At 45.7% G+C, this 20,766-nt stretch overlaps 2 protein-coding genes across 4 annotated transcripts in view; one reads left to right on the forward strand and one right to left on the reverse strand.

The window, feature by feature from the left end:
• Window positions 1-6,977, forward strand: part of rg (A kinase anchor protein rugose) — a 342,944-nt gene extending 335,967 nt beyond the window's left edge. For both annotated transcript variants that reach the window (XM_065426861.2, XM_065426862.2), the window contains 3 exons: window positions 607-803; window positions 2,483-2,634; window positions 3,777-6,977. In XM_065426861.2, coding sequence (XP_065282933.2) covers window positions 607-803; window positions 2,483-2,634; window positions 3,777-3,867 — 440 coding nt within the window. In that variant the 3' untranslated portion in view covers window positions 3,868-6,977. The remainder of the gene's footprint in view (window positions 1-606; window positions 804-2,482; window positions 2,635-3,776) is intronic.
• A 4,742-nt stretch (window positions 6,978-11,719) lies between these two features.
• LOC135898114 (putative nuclease HARBI1) lies at window positions 11,720-15,275 on the reverse strand. Of its 2 annotated transcripts, none has more exons than XM_065426859.2 (4): window positions 14,959-15,275; window positions 14,703-14,845; window positions 13,164-13,332; window positions 11,720-12,621 (listed from the first exon to the last, which is right to left on the reverse strand). In XM_065426859.2, exons 1-4 carry the CDS (start codon window positions 15,154-15,156, stop codon window positions 11,962-11,964), a joined length of 1,170 nt encoding a protein of 389 aa, XP_065282931.1. In that variant the 5' UTR covers window positions 15,157-15,275; the 3' UTR covers window positions 11,720-11,961. The 2 variants fall into 2 exon arrangements, with proteins under 2 accessions (XP_065282931.1, XP_065282929.1); XM_065426857.2 differs by having other exon boundaries at window positions 14,703-14,848.
• Between the last annotated feature and the right edge of the window lie 5,491 nt (window positions 15,276-20,766).

Here is a 20,766-nt window from a genome sequence, read left to right on the forward strand (position 1 = left end):
TCACTCGGTGAACGAGTTGAGGAGAAAATGCATGTCTGTAAAGGAGGGTAACTTGTAATCATCCGTAACTCTCCTAATACGAGATGTTTCACACAAATTGTGGTGCGAATGATCAACTTTAGGTGTACCCTATGTGTCTATAAAATTTGTCCGAACCGTTTCAGGGACCCTTTAAAACTGTATGACAAAAGTTGTCTCAATGCATTGTGCTTTCTTCACACTAACAGCATTCTTTGGACTTTAGTGTTAAAAAGTATGTAAGCTTGTCATTGCTATCGCTTAGGTCAATAGAACAGTCAGTTTTGCAATTGCACAAGTCTGAATTGATCAGAAGCATCTATATTCTGACACTCTTCAAGAAGGCAGTTTATCTCTTGCGCTCATCTGCCATGCAATAGAGCTGAAAGCTGTTTTGGAAATGAAGTGTCATCAATGACTTGCACTGAAAGCTATCAAGCAGGAAGCTGCAGCAAATGAACAAAAAATGTAGAAAAAGTATGTAAAACTAGTTGCAGATCTCAAAGAGCTGATCTCTTGTGTGCTCTCCACCATCTTCAGTTGTGTTTAACACTTTTAGGCCTAACATATCACTGCACTCACCCGCAGCTGGCCCGGTGCTAGTCCACACAACCAGTGGTGACTTGCTACGGTCCCTCGAGGCACCTGACCGCTTCGGCACCCCAGAGCTCTGTGCCCTGTCACGTGAAGGCATGGTGGTTGTCTGCTATGGTCTTGGCAACCTCTGCAACTTCACCATCAATGGCCGTCGGTTGCGCTCCGAGTCCCATCACGACAACATTCAGGTGTCATGACAATTCCAAATCTGAAAAGAATGCTTGCATCAAAATTTCAATTTTCACCTATTTACACTTGTGATGATAGGAAATGACATCCTGGGGCGATATTCTCAAGCGATGACTTTCTGTGACAGACCACTTTCACACAATTTCACGTGACTCGGCACTGTACGTGTCAGCATATACAACAAACAGCATTCTTGGAACTGTGCGAAAATGGTTAGCTTGGCACAGTGCTACTAACACTGTCAGCCATATACCCTTGTGCGTCCAGTGCGGAGTCACATAAAATCTTGTGAAATTGACTGCATCCCTGAAAATGATCATTCGAGAATACCACTCCTGGTTCACAGAACTGTTGTTAGAAAGATAAAGAGCAAACATATGTTGCAAATACTGATATAAGTGGCATAGTGTTAAACTATCAAGTATTTTGAAAGCACTAAGAATGTCTGATATCAGAGCTTGATTTTGCTGTACGCTCCTTTAGATGAAACGTTTTCATATCCTAAGCACATTGCTTCTTAAGCTGAACAGAGAAATTAAATGCATTTATAACACACAGCTAGAGCAAGGTTGCTGAATGAAATTTCATTGGCATTTGGCTCTGCGTGCTGTCCAAGTTTGTTTCAAAATGGACGTGGCGAAATGGTACCATTCCGAAGTTGTTGAGCAACCATATCCTGCCTACAGTTTGTCGAATAGTTGAACCTACAGTTTGTTCCGTGCCTTGTTGTATGTCTCACCCTTTTTCTTGATGTGAGTCATAAGTCAGCCTTGCACAACTTGTGCTTTGGTACCGATCCTGTGTGGACAAAAGCATGGCCTAAATCTCCAGTGCCATTTTGTAGATCACTGAGGACCAGCATGTCAAACAGGGCATATGTGTTGCATAAACTAAGTGTGGCCATGCTATTAATAAAGTTAGAGACTGGTGGTTACTCAGTATGGGATGCTATCAGTGGAGTAGCCAGGAATATTTTTTCCTCGGGATGAGGACAGGAGGGGGTGAGGGGGCTGGGCAGACGACGTGGTGAACAAAATTTTAGGGGAGGGGCTAGCACCCAATGTGACCCTACCCCTTGCGCCCCTGGTTTCTGTGAATGAACCTTATTTGTGAGCTTTCTTCAAGCGTATGTGACTAAGCAGACTAGTTAAGTCAGCCTTTCAGTTCACAAATAGGAGTGTCAATTGCGTGAGGGTGTGCGCATGCACTGCATCACTGCAAACGGCTCTCGTTGTTTGTCTTAAATGGGACTGCCCAAAAGTAAACCTATTCAGAACACTGCCTTAGCACCTTCATTAACTAATGAATTGTTATGACAACAAATAATTGTCTGTAATTGTCACTGCAGGTAGGAATGGCGTGTTAAGACCATTTGTCTGTTGCTGTACTACTACACCACCACCTAGCCCTTAAGAGCTTGGGCAGATTGTTTACCATTTAGTTACTTGCCATGCTTCCTTTAGTGTATTGTACAAGCAGTGGTGCAAACTAGGGAGAGAGAGAGAAAAACATGGTGATTTAAACATCTCACAACATTTTTACTCATACTGTATGACTCATAATCTCATAATATGACCTCACTGTGCTAGGAACACAGGTAATTAGCCATTCAGCCATCTGATGCAAATAACTACTTGTGGCCTCGGCTCAATTCCTGGCATTGTCTGACTGCTTGCAGTGTCTGACATTGAGTCGCGATGGCGAGTACATGGTGACTGGCTCGGAGAGCGGCGTGGTCGAAGTATGGCGTTCATTCAACCTGGCACTGCTCTATGCCTTCCCTGCCTGTGAAGGTGGCGTCCGGTCCCTAGCCCTGTCCCATGATCAGAAGTAAGTGGTCTTACAGAGTTTGCTGATGAAAAGAATACGGCTTTTCCTCAAAGTCACTCATCATGGGAAACCAGTGCTGAAAGCAACAAAGGGGCAGAAACCTCGCATGCCCAGTGTGTGCCCTTTTTTTCCTTCCGCCCGGCATTGTCTGTGGGAAGTGATCCGTACAGTATGTGTAACGTGGTATGTGTACCTGCAGTACGTGTCTCCTTTGCAATTGCTACCCCATCAGCGCCGATGCCCCGACAACAACGGAAGCTACACTGCTGTAAACATGTGTATAACTTCTCCTGTGATTGCTGCAGTAGATGTTCTTTTTTCGCATATTTTACTCCAAAGCCTGCCAAGGGGAGCGGAGCAACCCCATGTATAGCATAGGGGAGGTGGTTAAGTAGATGCCGTTTTAGCAGCCGCAGGACTGATAAACAATGACACATTCTTTTATTTAATGTGTTAATGACATGTTGATTTATTGTAAAATATCCATTTGGAGGTTTGCTTAAGTTTATTTCCATGATGGGCCAGAGCATATGCAGAGTGGGTCCAGGTGCCAGGTACTGTTAAGATCGCCTCCCATTGTTTGTAGCTCCCGTTTCCCGATAATGAATGCAAAACAACTCATCCACGTTTCAGCTTGTTTTACAAACCTAAGGCATGCACTAAAAGACTGGCTTTCTTTGCTCTCATTGTTTTTAACAGTATCAGATAAGCTAAAGCAAGAAATGAAAAGAACAAGAAAAAGCTTTCATATCTATGTGCAAATCTGAGCAACTCATGCATAAATACAGGGAATCTGTATAAGGGAAGTTCTCACATACTATGTAAATCCACTACTTAAGGTATACTGGTGAATTTACAAATACCTTATTAAATGTGGTGCAGTTCCTTCACTTTACGCTTATTTATATTTGCGCTCAATACTTGTATACTCTTCACAAGATCCGATGCATGTTCCTGCATCCTTCACCAGCTCTACTGCACCAGCTCCACTCTGTACAATGTGCCTGTGCCTCTTCTATTTTGGCCGCACGCTTACATGATATTGCCTCTAGAAAAACATTATGGAACTTCCCTATATATAGCCTTGCTGTAAAAGGTGACGATGGAAACATGGTTAATGAACTGGATGAACCTTGTTGCAGGTTCCTGCTGGCAGGGCTGACCAATGGTTCCATCTCGGTGTTCTACATTGATTTCAACCGATGGCATCATGAATTCCAGCAGCGCTACTAGACAGCCATTTTTAGCGTGAACATTCTCTCCATCAGACAGGGAGGATCTGTTGTCATTCCAGGTTATAATGACATTTGCTCAAACAGACAACTATCACCGAAACTATCCTCCCCTCACTTCCCTTCATTGCACCCCAGTTCCTCGCAGACTTCCATACCACTGGCTTCCCTGGCTCCTGCAAAGTGATCAAGAGCACGCAGAATGAGCCATATGAGACAAGCACACACGTAGGAGGCAGCATGCTGCCAGCACAGCAGTAGCAGGTTGTCCCCTGTGCAAAAATACAGTGGCTCTCTGCATTTGTGCATCGCGTGTTGGGGTTCAATTATTAGTTGGTATGCATTTGAGCAGTGGCAAATATTGATATGGCAAAAATGCTTATCACCCCTGCGATGACAAGGTACGCTGTCTGAGCAATGTTTTCTCATGCCCAAGCAGTGACGCAAAGCATCATAGTTCCACTATGTATTCATAGGCATCGGCGAAGCAGCAGCTGCAACAAAGCTTATTGGCCCTCCCCACATTGCAGGAGTCAACTGGTGAATGTTGTCGCAGCCTCCTATGGATTTTTTGTGCTTCTTGGTGAAGGCAGCGCAAAAAAAAAAAGTGAAGTGTGTCAAACATGCACGCAGGATCGTGGCCCCGGAGAGCTATTGTGCTTGCATGGTTTTTAAAAAAATGCACTTTTGATCAGCAATCCATCCAGTTAAGATATAGCTGTTGTAGTATGTGCCATTTCTGTTACCCCTGAGGCAAAGTCACTGTTGTAAATTGTTGCGGCGCTGTTGCGTGCGAGTGAGGTTAAGAGCAGTTTATATATGTTCTCCTTCATTTACCGAAGCTTTGTCTTTTCAAGTGGCTGGAGCCATAGGGTTTGTCAAAATTGCTCTGTAGTTTTCATTCGTAAGCTACCAATGTATGAATGGTCCATCATGCCCTTATGTGCAAAGAGGAGAAGAACTGGCTTTTCTTATTTTCTGAAATGTAAAATTTGATCTTATGAGTTTTCTCTTTATTTTTTTGATACTACACCCCTCTGTGTCACTGTCTGCAGATAAACCAGGCCCGACTCAAGCAGCTATTGTGATTGATTTTATGAATTCACTTCGTGTCATTCTTGGCCCTCTGATTCTTTTTACCGGTAATGAAAACTTCAAGTTTCCTGTGTTTCTTTGTTTGAGCTTTGTTGCCTTTCCGGATGTGGACAGCATTGAAGGGCAGCATTTCTGACATCTCATTTTAATGTCCTGAGATTGACAGGTGTCAGAACAGCTCGCAAGTATACAAACTATACATATATACATAAATATATATACATACAAATATATATAGAGACAGAGACACACACACATGCATACTATATATATGTAAACATAAGCACACAAGCAGCAGCTGCGTTAGTGGCATGATACGTCCTGTTTTCCATTTGTGTAGGCTGCGTCGTTTTTATAACCTTGATTAATCCATCCCAGAACCTATGAACATGAATGCTGATAAGAAATACTGCTCCTGCCATTTTTGTCCATGTCCAATCAACCAGGTTCAAAGAGCTGTCTCCGACTGCCCTGACCTCAAGGTTGAGACCATTTAGTTTGGTCGCTCTTTGTGTTTGCGCATTTCTGGACACTTACAAGGTTCAGCAGAAAGTTGTCATCTGTGCAGTGTATCTTAACCAAACATGTTCTGCAGTTATAGCCAACTGCTATTTGCCACAGAAATTCCCAGGTCAAAGCATGAATGGTTGGAGTGGACAAAGCAATGTGGTGACCCCATGTTCACTACCAGAGGCTTATAGAAGCCTAAGAATTTGCTGTACAGTTATGGCAAAGTTTTACTCATTGTCTTGATGGAGCTGCCTAAATCCTCTAGCAAGCATTCGAATGTCGCTCATAGTTCATGAATTTGTATTTACCAGAGGAAAACAATGCTGTTTGCTGGGCCATAGAGAGAAAGTAGTCGCACATAGCTGGCAGAAGTCATGTGATGCTCGCTGGGACTTTGTATCTGTGCCCCCATGACGGAGCATGAGAGAGCAACCTGCTGCAGAGGAAGATTATTTTGCAAAATCCTGCAGAAGATATGAACTCAATCTGAATCAGTCAGTGGAAAGCAGATTTTTCACCACCAGAGGAAAGCACCTGCTCTAGATCAGTTAGCGAACTAACCATTAGATCAAGCCTGTGGCTGTGGCTCCAGTACTGTCACATTGCTTTACCATCTGATCTCATTGAGACTGCTGTGGCCTAAAAATTTTTGCTACAGATAGTATGTGGTTATGTAATGGCATCAAGCCACTTCAGGAATAGCAGGGCAGGTAGAATGCATTGCACTGAAAATTCTTACTAAGATGTTTCCAGGGTGTGCATTTTCAGCACATGCAGTGTGCAGGTGGCTGCTTCCAGGTTGGCATAAAAGTTGTTTCTTTATTGTGCAGTTGTAAATCCTGCCATTTAATGAGAGAAATTCGCGCATACACTGCGACCATGTCAATTCTAGTCAGCCTTAATTGCAAGATGGAAGATCACTGATGTGAACGGACTGAATGTTTGCCTGTCGCCAGATGAATGTGGTGCCCATGTACTTAAGGGAACATACTGTGCACTAACTTGTGCTGCAATGTGAAAGGTTTTTTTTAAAGTACATACTGGCTGCAGTTCAGATGTACAAGTTACTGTTATCTTTTCTATTTCCCTGACCTGCCTTATATGTTATTGGTTCAAGTGCCCCCACACCTTTTGAGTTTTCCCCGTTAACTCTTGTGGCATCTGAATGGATTCTGACATTGGAGTGCATGTGATTTTTGTGTGCAGTATTTTGTTCTTGTCTTACATATATAATTATATGCATATACACATTTGAAAGGTTGTGCTGGTTGCCTGGTGTTTTTTTTTTTCTTTCTTTCTTTTCCCAAGTGGAATTTAGTGGTGGTTGAAAAAGCATCTAGATTTTTGCTATGTGCTCACTTTTTGCATTCCTTTTTTTGCAGCTACACTTACTGTAGACAAAGCTTTCATTTAGGAAAAGACAATAAGATATTACATTCCATTGAGCTTACGGTTATGCCAGCCTGTAAACATCGGTAGAAAATAAAACTATGAATCCAATATCAAGCAGTTGTTTGTGTATGTGGACAAGCACCTTTCTTCCTATCACAACACCTCCACAAGTTGTCACAAGTTGTGGGGTCACATTCATGCCTCTCTAACACGCCCCAGGACATATGCCTAGCTACAGCAGAAACATTTGTGGCATGTCGGTATATCATGAAAACTCGTCAACATGAAAAGCACTGCAGCACGAACTAGGATAACAATGATGCTGTGCTTGCCGTACTAGCACAGTATACATTGTGCTATGATTGCACTACGACAGTTAACGAGAGAACAGAAACTGCATTGTTTTGTTATCGAGAACAGAAATTGTTCACAGTGAGCTCAGTTAAAGCTTGCATCTAATAATTTCTTTTGTGACTGCAAATAAGTCGGGAATTAACTGTCAACAGATTTTTGCTTGCATGCCCTGTACCACAAATATAATCTCTGGATAGAATGGTGGTTCCATCATATAAAGCAGAATGAAAGAAGTAAAGAAGAAAAGAAAGAAAGAGAACAGCCATGTCAATCCATTCTTCTTGCAAAACATGGTGTCACCATTCCTTAATTCACAAAGAAAACCTGCATTCCAGGTCAAATATTGTTGCAGGTGATGCATGCTTCAGGTCAATTCTGGATTAAATGAGCCAAGAATGTACCCAGATGTGCTATTAAACTGAATGGAAGTGCTAACCTTATGTGAAGCTAGAGCGACAGATTAGTGCTGCAAGATGTGCAAACCTTTACACTTACTGCAAACAAAGCTCTTGTAAGACACAAGTAAATGTAAAATTAGACTGGTGCCACCACCATGACTTAAACCGGCTTCCAATAACTTGCTATGTCCTGCTTATAATTTGCAAACAGTAGTTGATCATCAATAATAAATAATAGGCACACATACATTCAGCATGATGGTAATGAAATTCAGCCAATTTTACCACATTTCTCTACTGAAAGAACTTAATGACGCCATTCTTGCACACTTCTTCGTCAATGCTGTTTGCATGAGTGTGACAACCTTTCCCCGTTTCTTAGCTCTAGAAGTTTTAAAAAATTAAATTATAGGTATTATGTGCCTAAACCAGGATTCGATTAGGAACCTTGCCATAGCGGGGGACTCCAGATTATTATGCGAAGCATATTACGAGGGCTCAACCCAGCTCCTCAGGCGCGGCGGTGACCATGAAATCACGTGACACCGTGACGTCACGACAGAGGAGAACCGGCGCTCCAACTCCCGCCGTCGCTCGCGGCGTCGCGCCCCGCATCGGACGCGGTGCGCGTCGAGCAACGCAGCGTTCGGCGCGACAACGAAATGTGCGCCTGAGCAAGCGCCGCACGCCTGAGCCGACGTTATGCGAAGCATATTACGAGGGCTCAACCCAGCTCCTCAGGCGCGGCGGTGACCATGAAATCACGTGACACCGTGACGTCACGACAGAGGAGAACCGGCGCTCCAACTCCCGCCGTCGCTCGCGGCGTCGCGCCCCGCATCGGACGCGGTGCGCGTCGAGCAACGCAGCGTTCGGCGCGACAACGAAATGTGCGCCTGAGCAAGCGCCGCACGCCTGAGCCGACGCCGACGACACCGGCTTTTCTGCGACACGAGCTCCTTAACGCTGTCGCGTTAAAATAAAGGCTAGTATGCTTCGCATCCTGGGCTTAACCTTAGCTAAGCCACAGCCATTTTTTTTACCCACCTGGGTTCCTCCATGTGCACTTAAATCTAAGTACACAAGTGTTTTTGCATTTCACGCACATTGAAATGCGGCTGCCGCAGCTGGTACCGCACCCGCGCCCTTGAACTCACCAGTGCAACACCATAACCACTGGGTTACCATTCCAGGCATCGCTGGAAATCTGCTGGCCGTACCCTGTTGCGATATTTTAGAGACTTAAAGGGGTACCGAAAAGAAAATGTCTTGTTTTTATATCTTTATTGGACAGCTCTGGACCAAGCAATTACACTATAAGGCCTCAGTTCCTTGAGGGTGCAACAAAGTAATTACATTACATTTTAATGAAGACAGTTCCAAACATGCTCGAAGAGTAGCATGGCTTTGAATGTGAAGCAGGAGACTAGCCATGTCACCAAAACATTATGTGGCAGTCTTGCAGTACCAGAGACCACCAACAAGTAGGCACACAATGGCCATGTTGCCGAAAGTTATGACCATTGATCACTCAATGCTATAACAGGGGCAAGAGGCTCCCCACTGCATTCCCAAGAGAAGGACGCAATAGGAAGGGCCAATTTGACAGCTTTTGTTGACATGTTTGTTGTATGGCCTTCAGCCACACTACCGGGCTGACTGGCGGGCACTTGAGTTGTTTGTTGTACCACATAACAGCCACCTTCAGTTTCAGTGTTGTGAATAGCCTCCCATTACATGTCTGAAGCCACACTACACTTCAAGCACATTCTGTACAGCCATACAACATAAAGGTCATTTCACTTATTTTTGGTGTTCTTGAAGAATTGAGCTTTATACCGTAGTATGGAGTTGACACCAATCTAAAGAAGCAATAACTTGGACACGAGATTTTTCCGACATGCTAGAGAAAAGCTCAACAGCTTTTATTGCTCAATCCTGTTCGCAAGTTCAGGAGCATAAAAAGGCAGTAAAATCATGAGTGTACTACCATAAAAACCCGAGCAAGTGCCGCTACCTGTGCAAGCGCCCCCTCCCATATTTAGTGATTTGAATTTGGCCCAACGAGAAAGCGGAGGAGGGTATGGCAAAAGCTCAAGAAGCATAGTGCTGTGCAAGACGGGCTTTGCAGTGACATGGCTACAAGATGGCGCTAGGGTAGCGCGCATCATCTGTGTGGAAACAAAGCGCTGCATGAGCAGAGTTTGCGGCGGCTGCTGTGAATTGTGCCCTCGCGTCACCCACGCGCTGCCTCTCACTCGCGACTGTCTCGCAATCTCCCGATTAGCAAGGCAGTTGCGCCACACATCGCTCCGTTTGCAACATGCCGCATCAGACAGATTGTCCGCACCAGCCAATATATCGCGAAATGAAAACACTTATACAGCTGCATTCAAATTTTGCACTAGGGAGTGTAGGGCTTAGTGTGACCACCACCACTGGTCAACGCAGCAGTACTGCTTGCTGTGGGAATGCCACAAATTGAAAAAACAATCCTTAGGTCCTTTTCTGGCCTTTCTGGTGCCTCCTTTGTGCACCGTGATTTCAACAGGGAGCTCCAGGTAACGTGAGCAAGGTAACAGTTGTCGATTGGGGAGGTCTTCGAGGGGCGAAAGTGCCAACATGACAAGAGGCGATTGTGCATTCCGAGAATGGAGGGGGGCTTGCCCATTGTGTGCCACCAAACCTTTTCAGAAGCTTCCATTCAGTCAGCTTCACACGGAGAGCGACTGGGAATGGGCAGTGATGGAGCCTTTCTCCTTGTTTCCTTACGCAACTTGTACATTTTGCTATACTGCATAGAGTTGGTGAGCCTATGCAGCAAGCAGGAGAGAGAGAGGCTCTATGTTCATTCCAGACTAGCGCACATCATCAGCCGCTATGTATAACTAATTTTCGAGCTGAAGGTTGTTTAGGGGCCCTTTAAATAAAAAAAAGCCAGTGGTCTGCCTGGAGTAGGGTTGGTAACATCGATGAATTATTAATCGATTAAATGTATCCCACAAAATGATTGATCTTCATTGATATGCACCTTTGATTTAATCAACCTAATCGGACCTGTTAGATTACATTGTGTACAGGTTGCCACTGTTGCATGGGAAGGTTTATGTGGACTAGACCGGTCGCTTTGTGAACATTAGATTAAAGGAGCCTTTGTCATCATTAAAAGTTACTTGCCATTGCATTGTAGAGTGTGTGGGTGTGGGTGCCCACTGATAGGGGGCAGAAAAAACTGATTGTTCGTTCTGGCACGAGGATCACACCACAAGGGAGCTTATGGAAGCCTTTCATATTGATCAGGAAGGGGAAAGATGTGTTAGCAAGCCACCTGTCGCTCTTAGTAATAAAGAGTTGAGATATTTGCAAGAAAGTGTATCACGGTACATTTTCTTAAGTTCGAAAAGGAAAGTCTTCTATCGGTTTTATTTTGTTTTTGGTTTTTGCTATGGCGCACTGGTTTGTTCCACGTGACGACATACTGGTTTATTCCACATGTGGTTCGACACTTACCAGAATGGTTCCTGTTGCACATGTACAGTCGCATAGTTGTTGCCCTGTCGGCCTGTATTTATCAATGTGGTTTTCCCTGAACTAAACTTCATTTGTGAGTCAGCACCAGTGTCGTGTACCTTTTTGCCCAAGTCTGTCTGTTTAGCGCTATTACTTTTCAAAACACCACAGTTAGACCAAACACTCTTCCCAACTTGCTTTGAAGTGGCAGCATACTAGCGGAGGAAAATAACAGCAATACTACTAGATAGCTATAGGATAACAGACTGGAAATCCATGCCCGATACTGCGCTTAGAAGTGGAACAGGATTTTGAGCACAAACATATAATATATATATATATATATATATATATATATATATATATATATATATATATATATATATATATATATATATATATATATATATATATATATATATATGGCCCAGTTGTGCTATGCACAGTGGCATTAGGCAAGTGCTAGGTCAGGAACTAGGTATAATGCAACTCTCTCTTAGAGGCTTAAATATATTAAAAAGAGTGACCAAAGAACATCTACACTTTTTTTTTCAATGACAGGCAGCACCAGTGCACATGAAAGACATATAAAGTAAAAAAAAAATGCAAAGCAATGTGTTAATTTCATATTGTGTGTGTAAATGAAATAAAATATGCACAGGATTAACAAGCGTCGCAAAGTCCTCTGAAAGCCTTTCTGCTCAACTATCAGCTTAGCTTTCATCATAATCTTTTATGTGTTTCGCTGCATGTCATTACGACACTATAAACATCCATACGCTCACTAACGTTCCGTATTTACTGTACAATTAGGAAATTTACAGCAAAAAGAGCAATTATGTGATGAAACTTTGAGCAAGTTTGTCTCGCTTCAAACTGCCAAGCTCCCTCTCGTCTTCTTCCTCTGCCTCTGTGTCTAACTCGCTGCATGCGCTTACAAAACCACTATCGGTGTCCAGGCACTCAAAATCCAGTTCAACATCTCCAGCTTGCACACAGAGATTATGGAGAACACAGCAAGCGATGATAAACCTGCGCATCTTGTTTGCTGTCACAAATTCCAGGAAGTGCAGCTGCTTGAATCGCTGCCTCAGGAGCATGAAGGTGTCGGCAATCTTGGTCCTAGTTTTGTCATGTCGCTTGTTGAATACCATTTCAGGAGTTTCAGCGCAGTCTGTGGCATTACTGTCATAGGGGGTGAGCAAGTATTCGCGCAGTGGGTAGCCCCCACCACCCAAAAGGTGGTACTTGTCCTGGCACCAGTACGGAAGCTCTTCAGCTAAAGGTGATGCAAGGAAGACACTTTCTAGTTCAAAATCTCCAGGCGGTCCAACGAAGACATCCATAAAACGGCAGCTGCTGTCACATACTGCTTGCAGAATGACAGATGCAGAGCCCTGCCCATTGCTTGCAGATGCTCTTTGGGAGTGGGCTGGACTGCGCGTATTGATGCGCATCCCTCCAATGCAGCCAACAACTCCAGGAAAGTCGGCAAGCTGCATGGCACAACAAAGTGGTTATCACTGGCTGCACTACTGTTTCATAATAATGGAAGGTCCTCAAAGTACTTTCTACCCAAAAAATCGCAAAACAGGAGCGGTTTGACTCAACACCAAATATAGTGAAACCCTTCGAGTAAAGTTGAAGATTGAATTTAATTAATAGCAGAAATCGGGTCTCAATGTTTTCTTGAAAGGCTGAGAACTTATTTGGATGAATTTGTTTGTAAAACGGACAATTAAGTGAACTCGCACCAAAATCTCATGAAATTAGTTTTTTTATCAAAGGCTAGGCATACGCAGGCTGCCAGAACAGCAAAAACTGCTGGTGGCAATTCACCAGCATGTTTTCATCATGAGAATTACATTTAATTTTCACTGTAATAAATCTAATATTGTGCCCTGCAATAAAAGTGATATCAGGTGAAAAGCTTTCCAACTTTGGAAGCAACCAATATTAGCACAAAAAATTGGAAACCAAGCTCGAAGCATGCAAATGATAACAGCTTAGCCATGCAAACAGCCTTGTTTCATCGCACCTGCTCAAAGCCGTCTACGAGTGAGTCCAGGTCTTCAGGAAAACATATTTCTTTTGGAAGGAGGCTGCACAAGTAATCTAGCAACCTCTCCGTAATACCATGAACTGTGCTTTCACTTATGCCAAAGCGAATGGCAACTTCTTTGATGCAAACCTTGTTGGTAGCGTACCTGTAACACAAAGTAAGGCATATCCCATTGCTAAGTGCTTAGTATCTTTCTCCAATTATGCCACGCTCTTGAAATGAAACTGACAATGCTTCTGCTTCTGCATCATGAAGGCTTTTTGGTATAGCACAACTAGTACATGGACTCAGAGGAAGAATAAAACACAGACACAATGCTAACCTCCAACAACTATTTTATTTCTGGGAAAGAACAGCACTTATACCTCCTGCATTTTACGTCAGACATACATCTATTCGCAGAGTTAAGCAGTGAAAGGAAATAGTTAAAAATTGGTAAAACAAACCAAACGATCACTATTATCACTGGATGACGAAGGTGGATGATGAAATTGTTGCAATGTGGTTTTCTTGCCCTTCATTGCCATAAGTGTGGTTGCGTTCCCCACTTTCAAGATACAGTTATCACCGGAAAGAAAATGTGCACTGACTCACAAGCTGGTCATGGACCCACCTAAATAATGAAAGTACTCACATTGAGTCGTACAGTAAAGCAAGTGTCTCAATGACACTGTCAAAGAAAGAAATTGATTTTCTATGCATGTGTTAGTGACAATAGAAACAGTTTGCTTTGCCATGTTGTAACTATTGGCGCTCATTTTTTAACACTCTGACCGGACATGTGTCTGCGTGGGAGATATAAGTGTCATTCTTTTCCGTAAATAAAATCTAAGTTGGAAGTTAGCGGCTGTATGCGTGTCCTTCTTTTTTTTTCTTTCTTCCTCAGCAGGTATGTAATAGTTGGGCTACACCGAAAAGCCTTAACTCATGATGGAGTACCAACAAGCCCAAATCTCAACACTGATTGACATGCACGACCCCTGTAACACGGGATCACGTATGTACGTGACGCGAATCTTTATTCACACATATATCACAATGCTAGGGATGTAGTGAAAAAAAAAAAAAAGAAGCCTTTCGATTTGATTAACTGCTTCTTCTGCCTTAGCTCCAAAGACACATGACATGGGTTTGTACAGTCATATATGAAAAATCAAAATAGTACCAGTGATGGTAATACAGCAACGTGCGAAAATACATAACTCACTCAGCAGCTATGTATTACACACACGCGCAGGCACACAGAGGAGAGAGAGACGAGTACAGATTTGGGATATGAGGAGAGTCAAACCCCATGCCACACGGTGCAATTTCTTTCCCGATCGAGTCCGATCGGGATCATATTGCTCCTTTGCGCAAGCTTCAGATGGGAACTAATCGCAATCAAGAAATTCGCTCTCGATCAGGCTTGATCGCAATCGAAAGTGCCGCGTGTGAGTGGGGCATCACGAACAATGACCGTGTATATATAGCAGCAATACGATTAGCGCAGGGCTGCCAAAACAGAACACTCACCAAAGAAAGCAAAGAATGTGTTCTTCGGGGCTTTTCTGCGGACATCCACCGTGATCAGCACGCGGGACATAGAAACTTGACTGCGCGTACCGTTCAATGAGTAGCAGAACGACGTTACGACGTATCCGGAAATCCTGGAAGAACTGCTTCACGGCAATGGGGGAATGGGCACAATTATATTGAAAACGTCAAATGCGTAGCGCTCAGTAACAGTTACATGAGAACTGAAATGAAGTAAATTTGTGTGTGAACTTGCCTCTTCGTCTGAGTATTTTAACAGAGCTTTCTCGACGCATTCACCCAGCCTCAGTACGTGAGTTTCATTGGCGACACTCAAGAGTTCATGCAGTAAAAGTTCTTCCTCACTGTCGCTACTGCTACTACTACTGCTACTGTCTAGAATGCCCGTTACAAGCGTCGCCACGACGGCGCTTAAAGCACGTCGTTGGTCCATGCTAGCCGATGGTCACATAAAATGTAAACAAGTGCACATGGCGCGTTTTTCAAAGGAGGCGTTGGAAAGGCCGTGACATTCCCATAAGACCACCAACCGAGTATCGCAGCCGACGCTAGCACCACCTGGAGTCTAACGGTGATTGCACTGATACCAGAAAAATTTTCACCTGATAATAATAGATAATGTTATGAATATTATTCATATACAATCTAAATTTAAATATGATAGGCTACGTCTGAATAATTTCCAGAGGCTTCGAAAGTTAAATGTGTATCGAAAGCGCACGCCTGTACGTGCTACCTGTGCGCCTGTATATGGCCTCGAGCTCCACCAGTGGAAAAGCTGGCGCCACCGTCGGCGTGACGTGATAGGAGGGATCACGTGGACATATCGGCCGCGTCGGCTGCTTCGGGCGCGCCGAAGCGAGCTGAAAACGAGTTTAAATTCCCTCGTACGCTGCGGTCCTCATTTAGTGGCGAAATTTTCCCGCTTCGAATGTCTCCTTTACAACGCTTGAAAGCACTACAATAGGTAGTGGCTGCCTTTGAAGGCGCGCAACATGGTAGGCTACTGCTCGGTGCTGCAGGGGAGAGAGAGAGAGAGTAAAACTTTATTAATATAAATAAAACAAGGCACGATGGTTGGAGCCCCTATTCCAGGGCCCCACTGGCACGAGCGGCTCGCTGGGCTTGGTCCAGAAGAGCCAACTGGCTCTCCCGACCCTCGTCCGCAAGCCATGCCTCCCACTGCCTATTCCTCATTAGTGGATGTTCGTGTAATATGGGACTGTCTATGTGCGGAGGCCTCCTGGGACACTCCCATGTGATGTGTTTTAGTGTGGGTGTGTCTGTGCACCACGGGCACTCGTCAGTGAACCTCGTGGGGTGTATTCTGTGTAGGTGGTGCAGGTTGGGGTATGTATTCGTCTGAATACGACGCCAGTCCCTCTCCTGTTGGCTGTTTAAATCGGAGTGAGGATGTCCAAAACGTCTCCGCTCCTGCCTTTGCTGTAGGAGGATGTCACGAGAATTCGGTGGAAGGTCATCGCTAGGCCATGCCGTTGCTCGGACGTTCAAACCTCGAGCAATACGGTCTGCCCTAGCGTTTCCTGCCAGTCGCTCGTGTGCCGGACACCAGACGATAGTGTGGTGCCCCTCCAGTTGAGTGCCTAAAATTTTGATTACTGATTTGGGTGCCGTTCCTTGCAAAAACAGGCGGCAAGCCGCTTGTGAATCGGATAATATGACAGCCGAATTGGTTTGGCGCTCGGCGTCCTGAATGGCCAAGGCGATGGCTGCAGCCTCTGCCACGCATGCCGAGGCGGTTTTGAAGGATGCCGTTGTTATGTTGTTGTTGCATGTAGAAACTATGCTGAAAGTGTCTGAGCTGGCTCGACTGGCATCCGTATAATACACCCCCGGTCCCATGCCGAAACGTTTGTGAAGGGTCTTTACCCTTGCTCTGCGTCGTCCGGGATGGTACTTGGGGTGCATGTTTTTGGGAATTGGGGCCACCGCGATGTGCGATCGAACATTGCGGTCTATCTGTGCCGTTTCCTCTCCGCAATACTGGGGTCTCAGGGGAAAGCCTAACCTCGCCAATACTTCCCTGCCCTGAGTTGAAGAACAAAGTCGTTCTTTCTGGGCATATAACGTCGCGACTGCGTACTCGTCAAAAGTATTGTGCAGGCCCAGTCCCTCGAATCTCTCTGTGCTAGCGCATTCCGGAAGACCAAGGGCGGCTTTGAAGGCTTTTCTTATTATTGCGTTTGCCTGTTTATTCTCTTGGTTTGTCAAGGCCTGATATGGAAGGGCGTATGTGAGTCGGCTAATTACGAATGCGTGAACCAGGCTGATGGTCTCTCCCTCAGTTAGGCTGTCTCTGCTTTTTGCCACTCTCCTTATCATTCTGGCCACGTTTCCTGTGACCGCCTTTAGTTTTTGTAGGGTGTGAGATGTTCCAGCATTCTGCTGTATCCACATCCCCAATATTCGGAGTGTCTCCACTTCACGAATCGGCGCCCCGTCGAGAGTCAGAGTGAGCGGGACCCAGTCCTTCTTTCTTGCGTATTTCGCACGCACTCGAATGAATTCCGATTTTTCGGGTGCGCATACCATGTCCGCCGCCCTCGCGTATTCCACGACTGCGTCTATGGCCTTTTGAAGGGTTTCTTGCTTGTCCCCGTAGGACCCCTGGTGAGCCCAGAACGTAATACCATCGGCATATATCGCACAACCGAGATTCGGGTGTTTATCTAGCTCCAGGGCTAGCTTTCTCATCCCTACATTGAAAAGCAGTGGAGAGAGTATAGCTCCCTGAGGGGTACCTCTGTCGGGACAGTTGAAGGTGTCGGACCTCGTGGAGCCTAATCCGATTGTGGCCGTGCGGTGGCTGAGGAACGAGCGCACGTAGTTATAAATTCGCGTTCCGCAGTTCACCGCTTCCAGTCCCTCCAGAATAGCGTGGTGGGAGATGCTGTCGAAGGCCTTTTTGATGTCCAATGCCAATACAAATTTATCTTCCGACCCTCTGTTGGGGTGCAGGACTTCGTGTTTTAGTAGTAGAAAAACGTCCTGCGCTGACACGTGGGGTCGGAAACCGAACATGTTGGAGGGGAACATGTTGTTTAGCTCTATGTGGTTCGAGAGCCGGACCTGCACAACCTTTTCAAAGAGTTTCCCCGCGCACGACGTTAGGGAGATGGGTCGAAGGTTGTTGATGTTACGAGGCTTACCTGGTTTTGGAATAAGAATAATTTTTGCTTCCTTCCATTCTTTCGGAAGGACGCCGTCCTCTGTCCAGACCGTGTCGTTAAAGAATTTGGTCAAGCTTTTTAGCGTGTCATCACTTAGATTGCGAATCATTGCGTTCGTGACCTGATCTACCCCTGGGGTCGTGTTTTTCTTGAAGGAGTGTGCCGCTGCGTAAACCTCTTCAAAGGTTATGGGGGCGTCCAGTTCCGGTTGGTCCTGACCTTCGTAAACGGGTTTGGTGGATTGCCCGGTCGGTACAGTTCCTACGTATATCTCTTTAATTTTGTCTATCATGTCAGCTTCCCGGCCTTCAAACTCGTTTTCAAGTAGCTTGAGTGTGCGATTCGCGACTGTTTTTGTTCCTCCCGGGTCAATCATACTTCGAAGAATGCGCCATGTTTTCTTTGTAGTCAACGTGCCCCGAAGCGAGTCACTGAACTGACGCCAATTGCTGTCGCTTAACTTTTGTGCGTATTCGTTAGCTTCCTGCGCTAGCTGAGCTATCCGTGTCCGGAGTTTGCGATTAAGCTTCTGCCTTTTCCACCTTTTTGTGAGGCCTCTCCGGGCTTCCCAGAGATGCAAGAGGTGACGATCCACGGCTGGAGCCTCCGTTGTCGTTTCAAATGTTTTTGTGACCCTAGAGTGAATAACTCGGATCCGCTCGGCCCATTCTCCTACGTCTGTTATGCTGCCGATTGTTTCCTGTTTTTCCCGAAATTTGGTCCAGTCGGATAGCCTTGCCTTGCCAATAGCTCTTCGAATCCTGGCTGCATTAACCGATATGCTTAAGATATAGTGATCGCTTCCTAGGTTTTCACCTAGGTTCGTCCATCGCATCTCACTTTCGTTGTTGGTGAACGTGAGGTCGGGGGAAGTGTCGTGGGACACGCTGTTCCCGATTCGCGTTGGGAGATCTGGTTGAGTTAGCTGGAAAAGTCCGTAGCGCTCTACAACGTCTGCTAACAATATGCCCTTGGGATTGTCTCTATTGTAGCCCCAGTTTGAGTGTTGTGCGTTAAAGTCGCCTAATAATATTAATTTGTCCCTACCTTGAGCGAGTCGCACCGCGGTGGCCACCACGTTTTCAAAGTCCGCCTGTTTTTCTCTGGGAGAACTGTAAACGTTGACAATAATTGTTTTAGGTTTGCCCCTTTTCTGCGGCCAAATCGTGATTATCTGATGCTGAATAGGTTCCCGAAAAGAATAATTTACGCTTATCGTGACATCCTTCTTGGCAAAGGTGGCTACATGAGGGTAGTCAGGGTGAGCATAAAGCTCGTACCCTTTGAGTTTTGGATTTTGTTTGCCTATTTCCTGAATACAGATAACGTCGGGAGGGATTGGCGCCGATTCTATGTAGTGCGTGAAATTAGCCAATTTAGTCCGTAGCGTGCAGCAATTCCATTGCCAGATTTCAATGTGTCCGGTCTTTGTGTTGTTTGCCATATTATCCATGGATATTACTGTCGCTATCAGTGTGCTCTATAGCTTTCGGTGTCCTGGTAGGAGCTCCCGGACTTTGACTGACCCTCTTTCGGGGGACAGCCGCGGCTTTTGTTTGCACATCCTCTACCATTCGTTTGAGTTTGTGTAGCTCTGCAAACATTAGTTGCATGTTTTGTGCTAACTGTTCCAGCGTTAACGAATGAGCGCTGGAGGCGGTACTTTGTTGCAGTGATGTCTGCGGTGGTGATTTGGAAGTGTGGTCTGCAATTGGTGTGGGTTGCTGTGATGTGCTGTTGTTTGCCATGCGCTTAAAAGCTTCAAACTCGGCTCGTAGCTCGGCTAAACTGTTTCGAAGTATTTTGTTTTCTTCTGCTATTTTCTTGTACTCTGGGTTTTGTGTGATTGGTGTAGGTGTATTCTTAGGATTGGCAGTGGGAGATGCGACTTGCGCCCAGCTCACCTGATTATTTTGTGGGGTGCTGCATGCCAGTAGGATCCCTGGTGACTTGCTTCTTGGGGCCTCTTTCTTTTTCGTCTGATCTTGCTGCTGAGGCACCTTGGGTCGGGATGCCGAACGTCTCCTCTGGCCCGGCTGCCCGGAACAAGATCGGCTCCTCGACGGCGAGCGGGTTCTGGAGCGGCTGCGACGATCCATGGCCGGAAGGAACTCCAGCTCGGAGTCCTCGTCTTCGGTGGCGAACCACCGTAGCTGGGTCTTCGTTGGTTTCTTTGGCCGTGGTCTTGATATCTGCCTGACTGGCTTTAGTCTTTTGGGACATCGGCGGTCACCCGTTGGATGATCACTCCCACAAATGGCGCATTTGGGGGTGCACGTGTGTCCATCGGCAGGCTCCCGCACCCCGCACGAGCGGCACACATGCGCGTCGGGCTGTGGACATACGTCGGTGCGGTGTCCCACGGTGCCACAGGTACGGCAGAATTGTACCGCATTTCGGTAGGGTGTGCAGAGTTTCTCTCCCCCGAAGTAATAAACACACCTTGGCACTCGGCTGCCGTAGAAGGTGAGCAAGGCGCTTTGTGATTCGCCCATCATTCTTGCGTCGATCAACTCCAGTCCCTGCGTTCGGATACGTAGGTTCGATCGCAGCACGTCAGAAGGGGTGTGTGCTTCTATCCCGTGGATTACTCCCCGCGTCGTGTCTTCTCCTGCCGTAACGTACGCATTGACCGGGTGTTGTCGTCCGTTGATGTTCAAGGATTTGATGGCTTGCATGACCTTGGCCGTATCCCGATTCGGGGTGGATATCACTGCAATGTTCGAGCCTGACTTGATTCTTAGAATAAAATCGTTGTCAGTGGTTCTGTCCTCGCACCCCTCCATGACGGCTCTTGCCAGTGCCTGACTGGTAACATTCTTGAGTGGTAGCCCTTGGTGTGGTCTGATGAC

This window comes from Dermacentor albipictus, chromosome 3, assembly GCF_038994185.2.
Source record: "Dermacentor albipictus isolate Rhodes 1998 colony chromosome 3, USDA_Dalb.pri_finalv2, whole genome shotgun sequence".
Classification (NCBI taxonomy): domain Eukaryota; kingdom Metazoa; phylum Arthropoda; class Arachnida; order Ixodida; family Ixodidae; genus Dermacentor; species Dermacentor albipictus.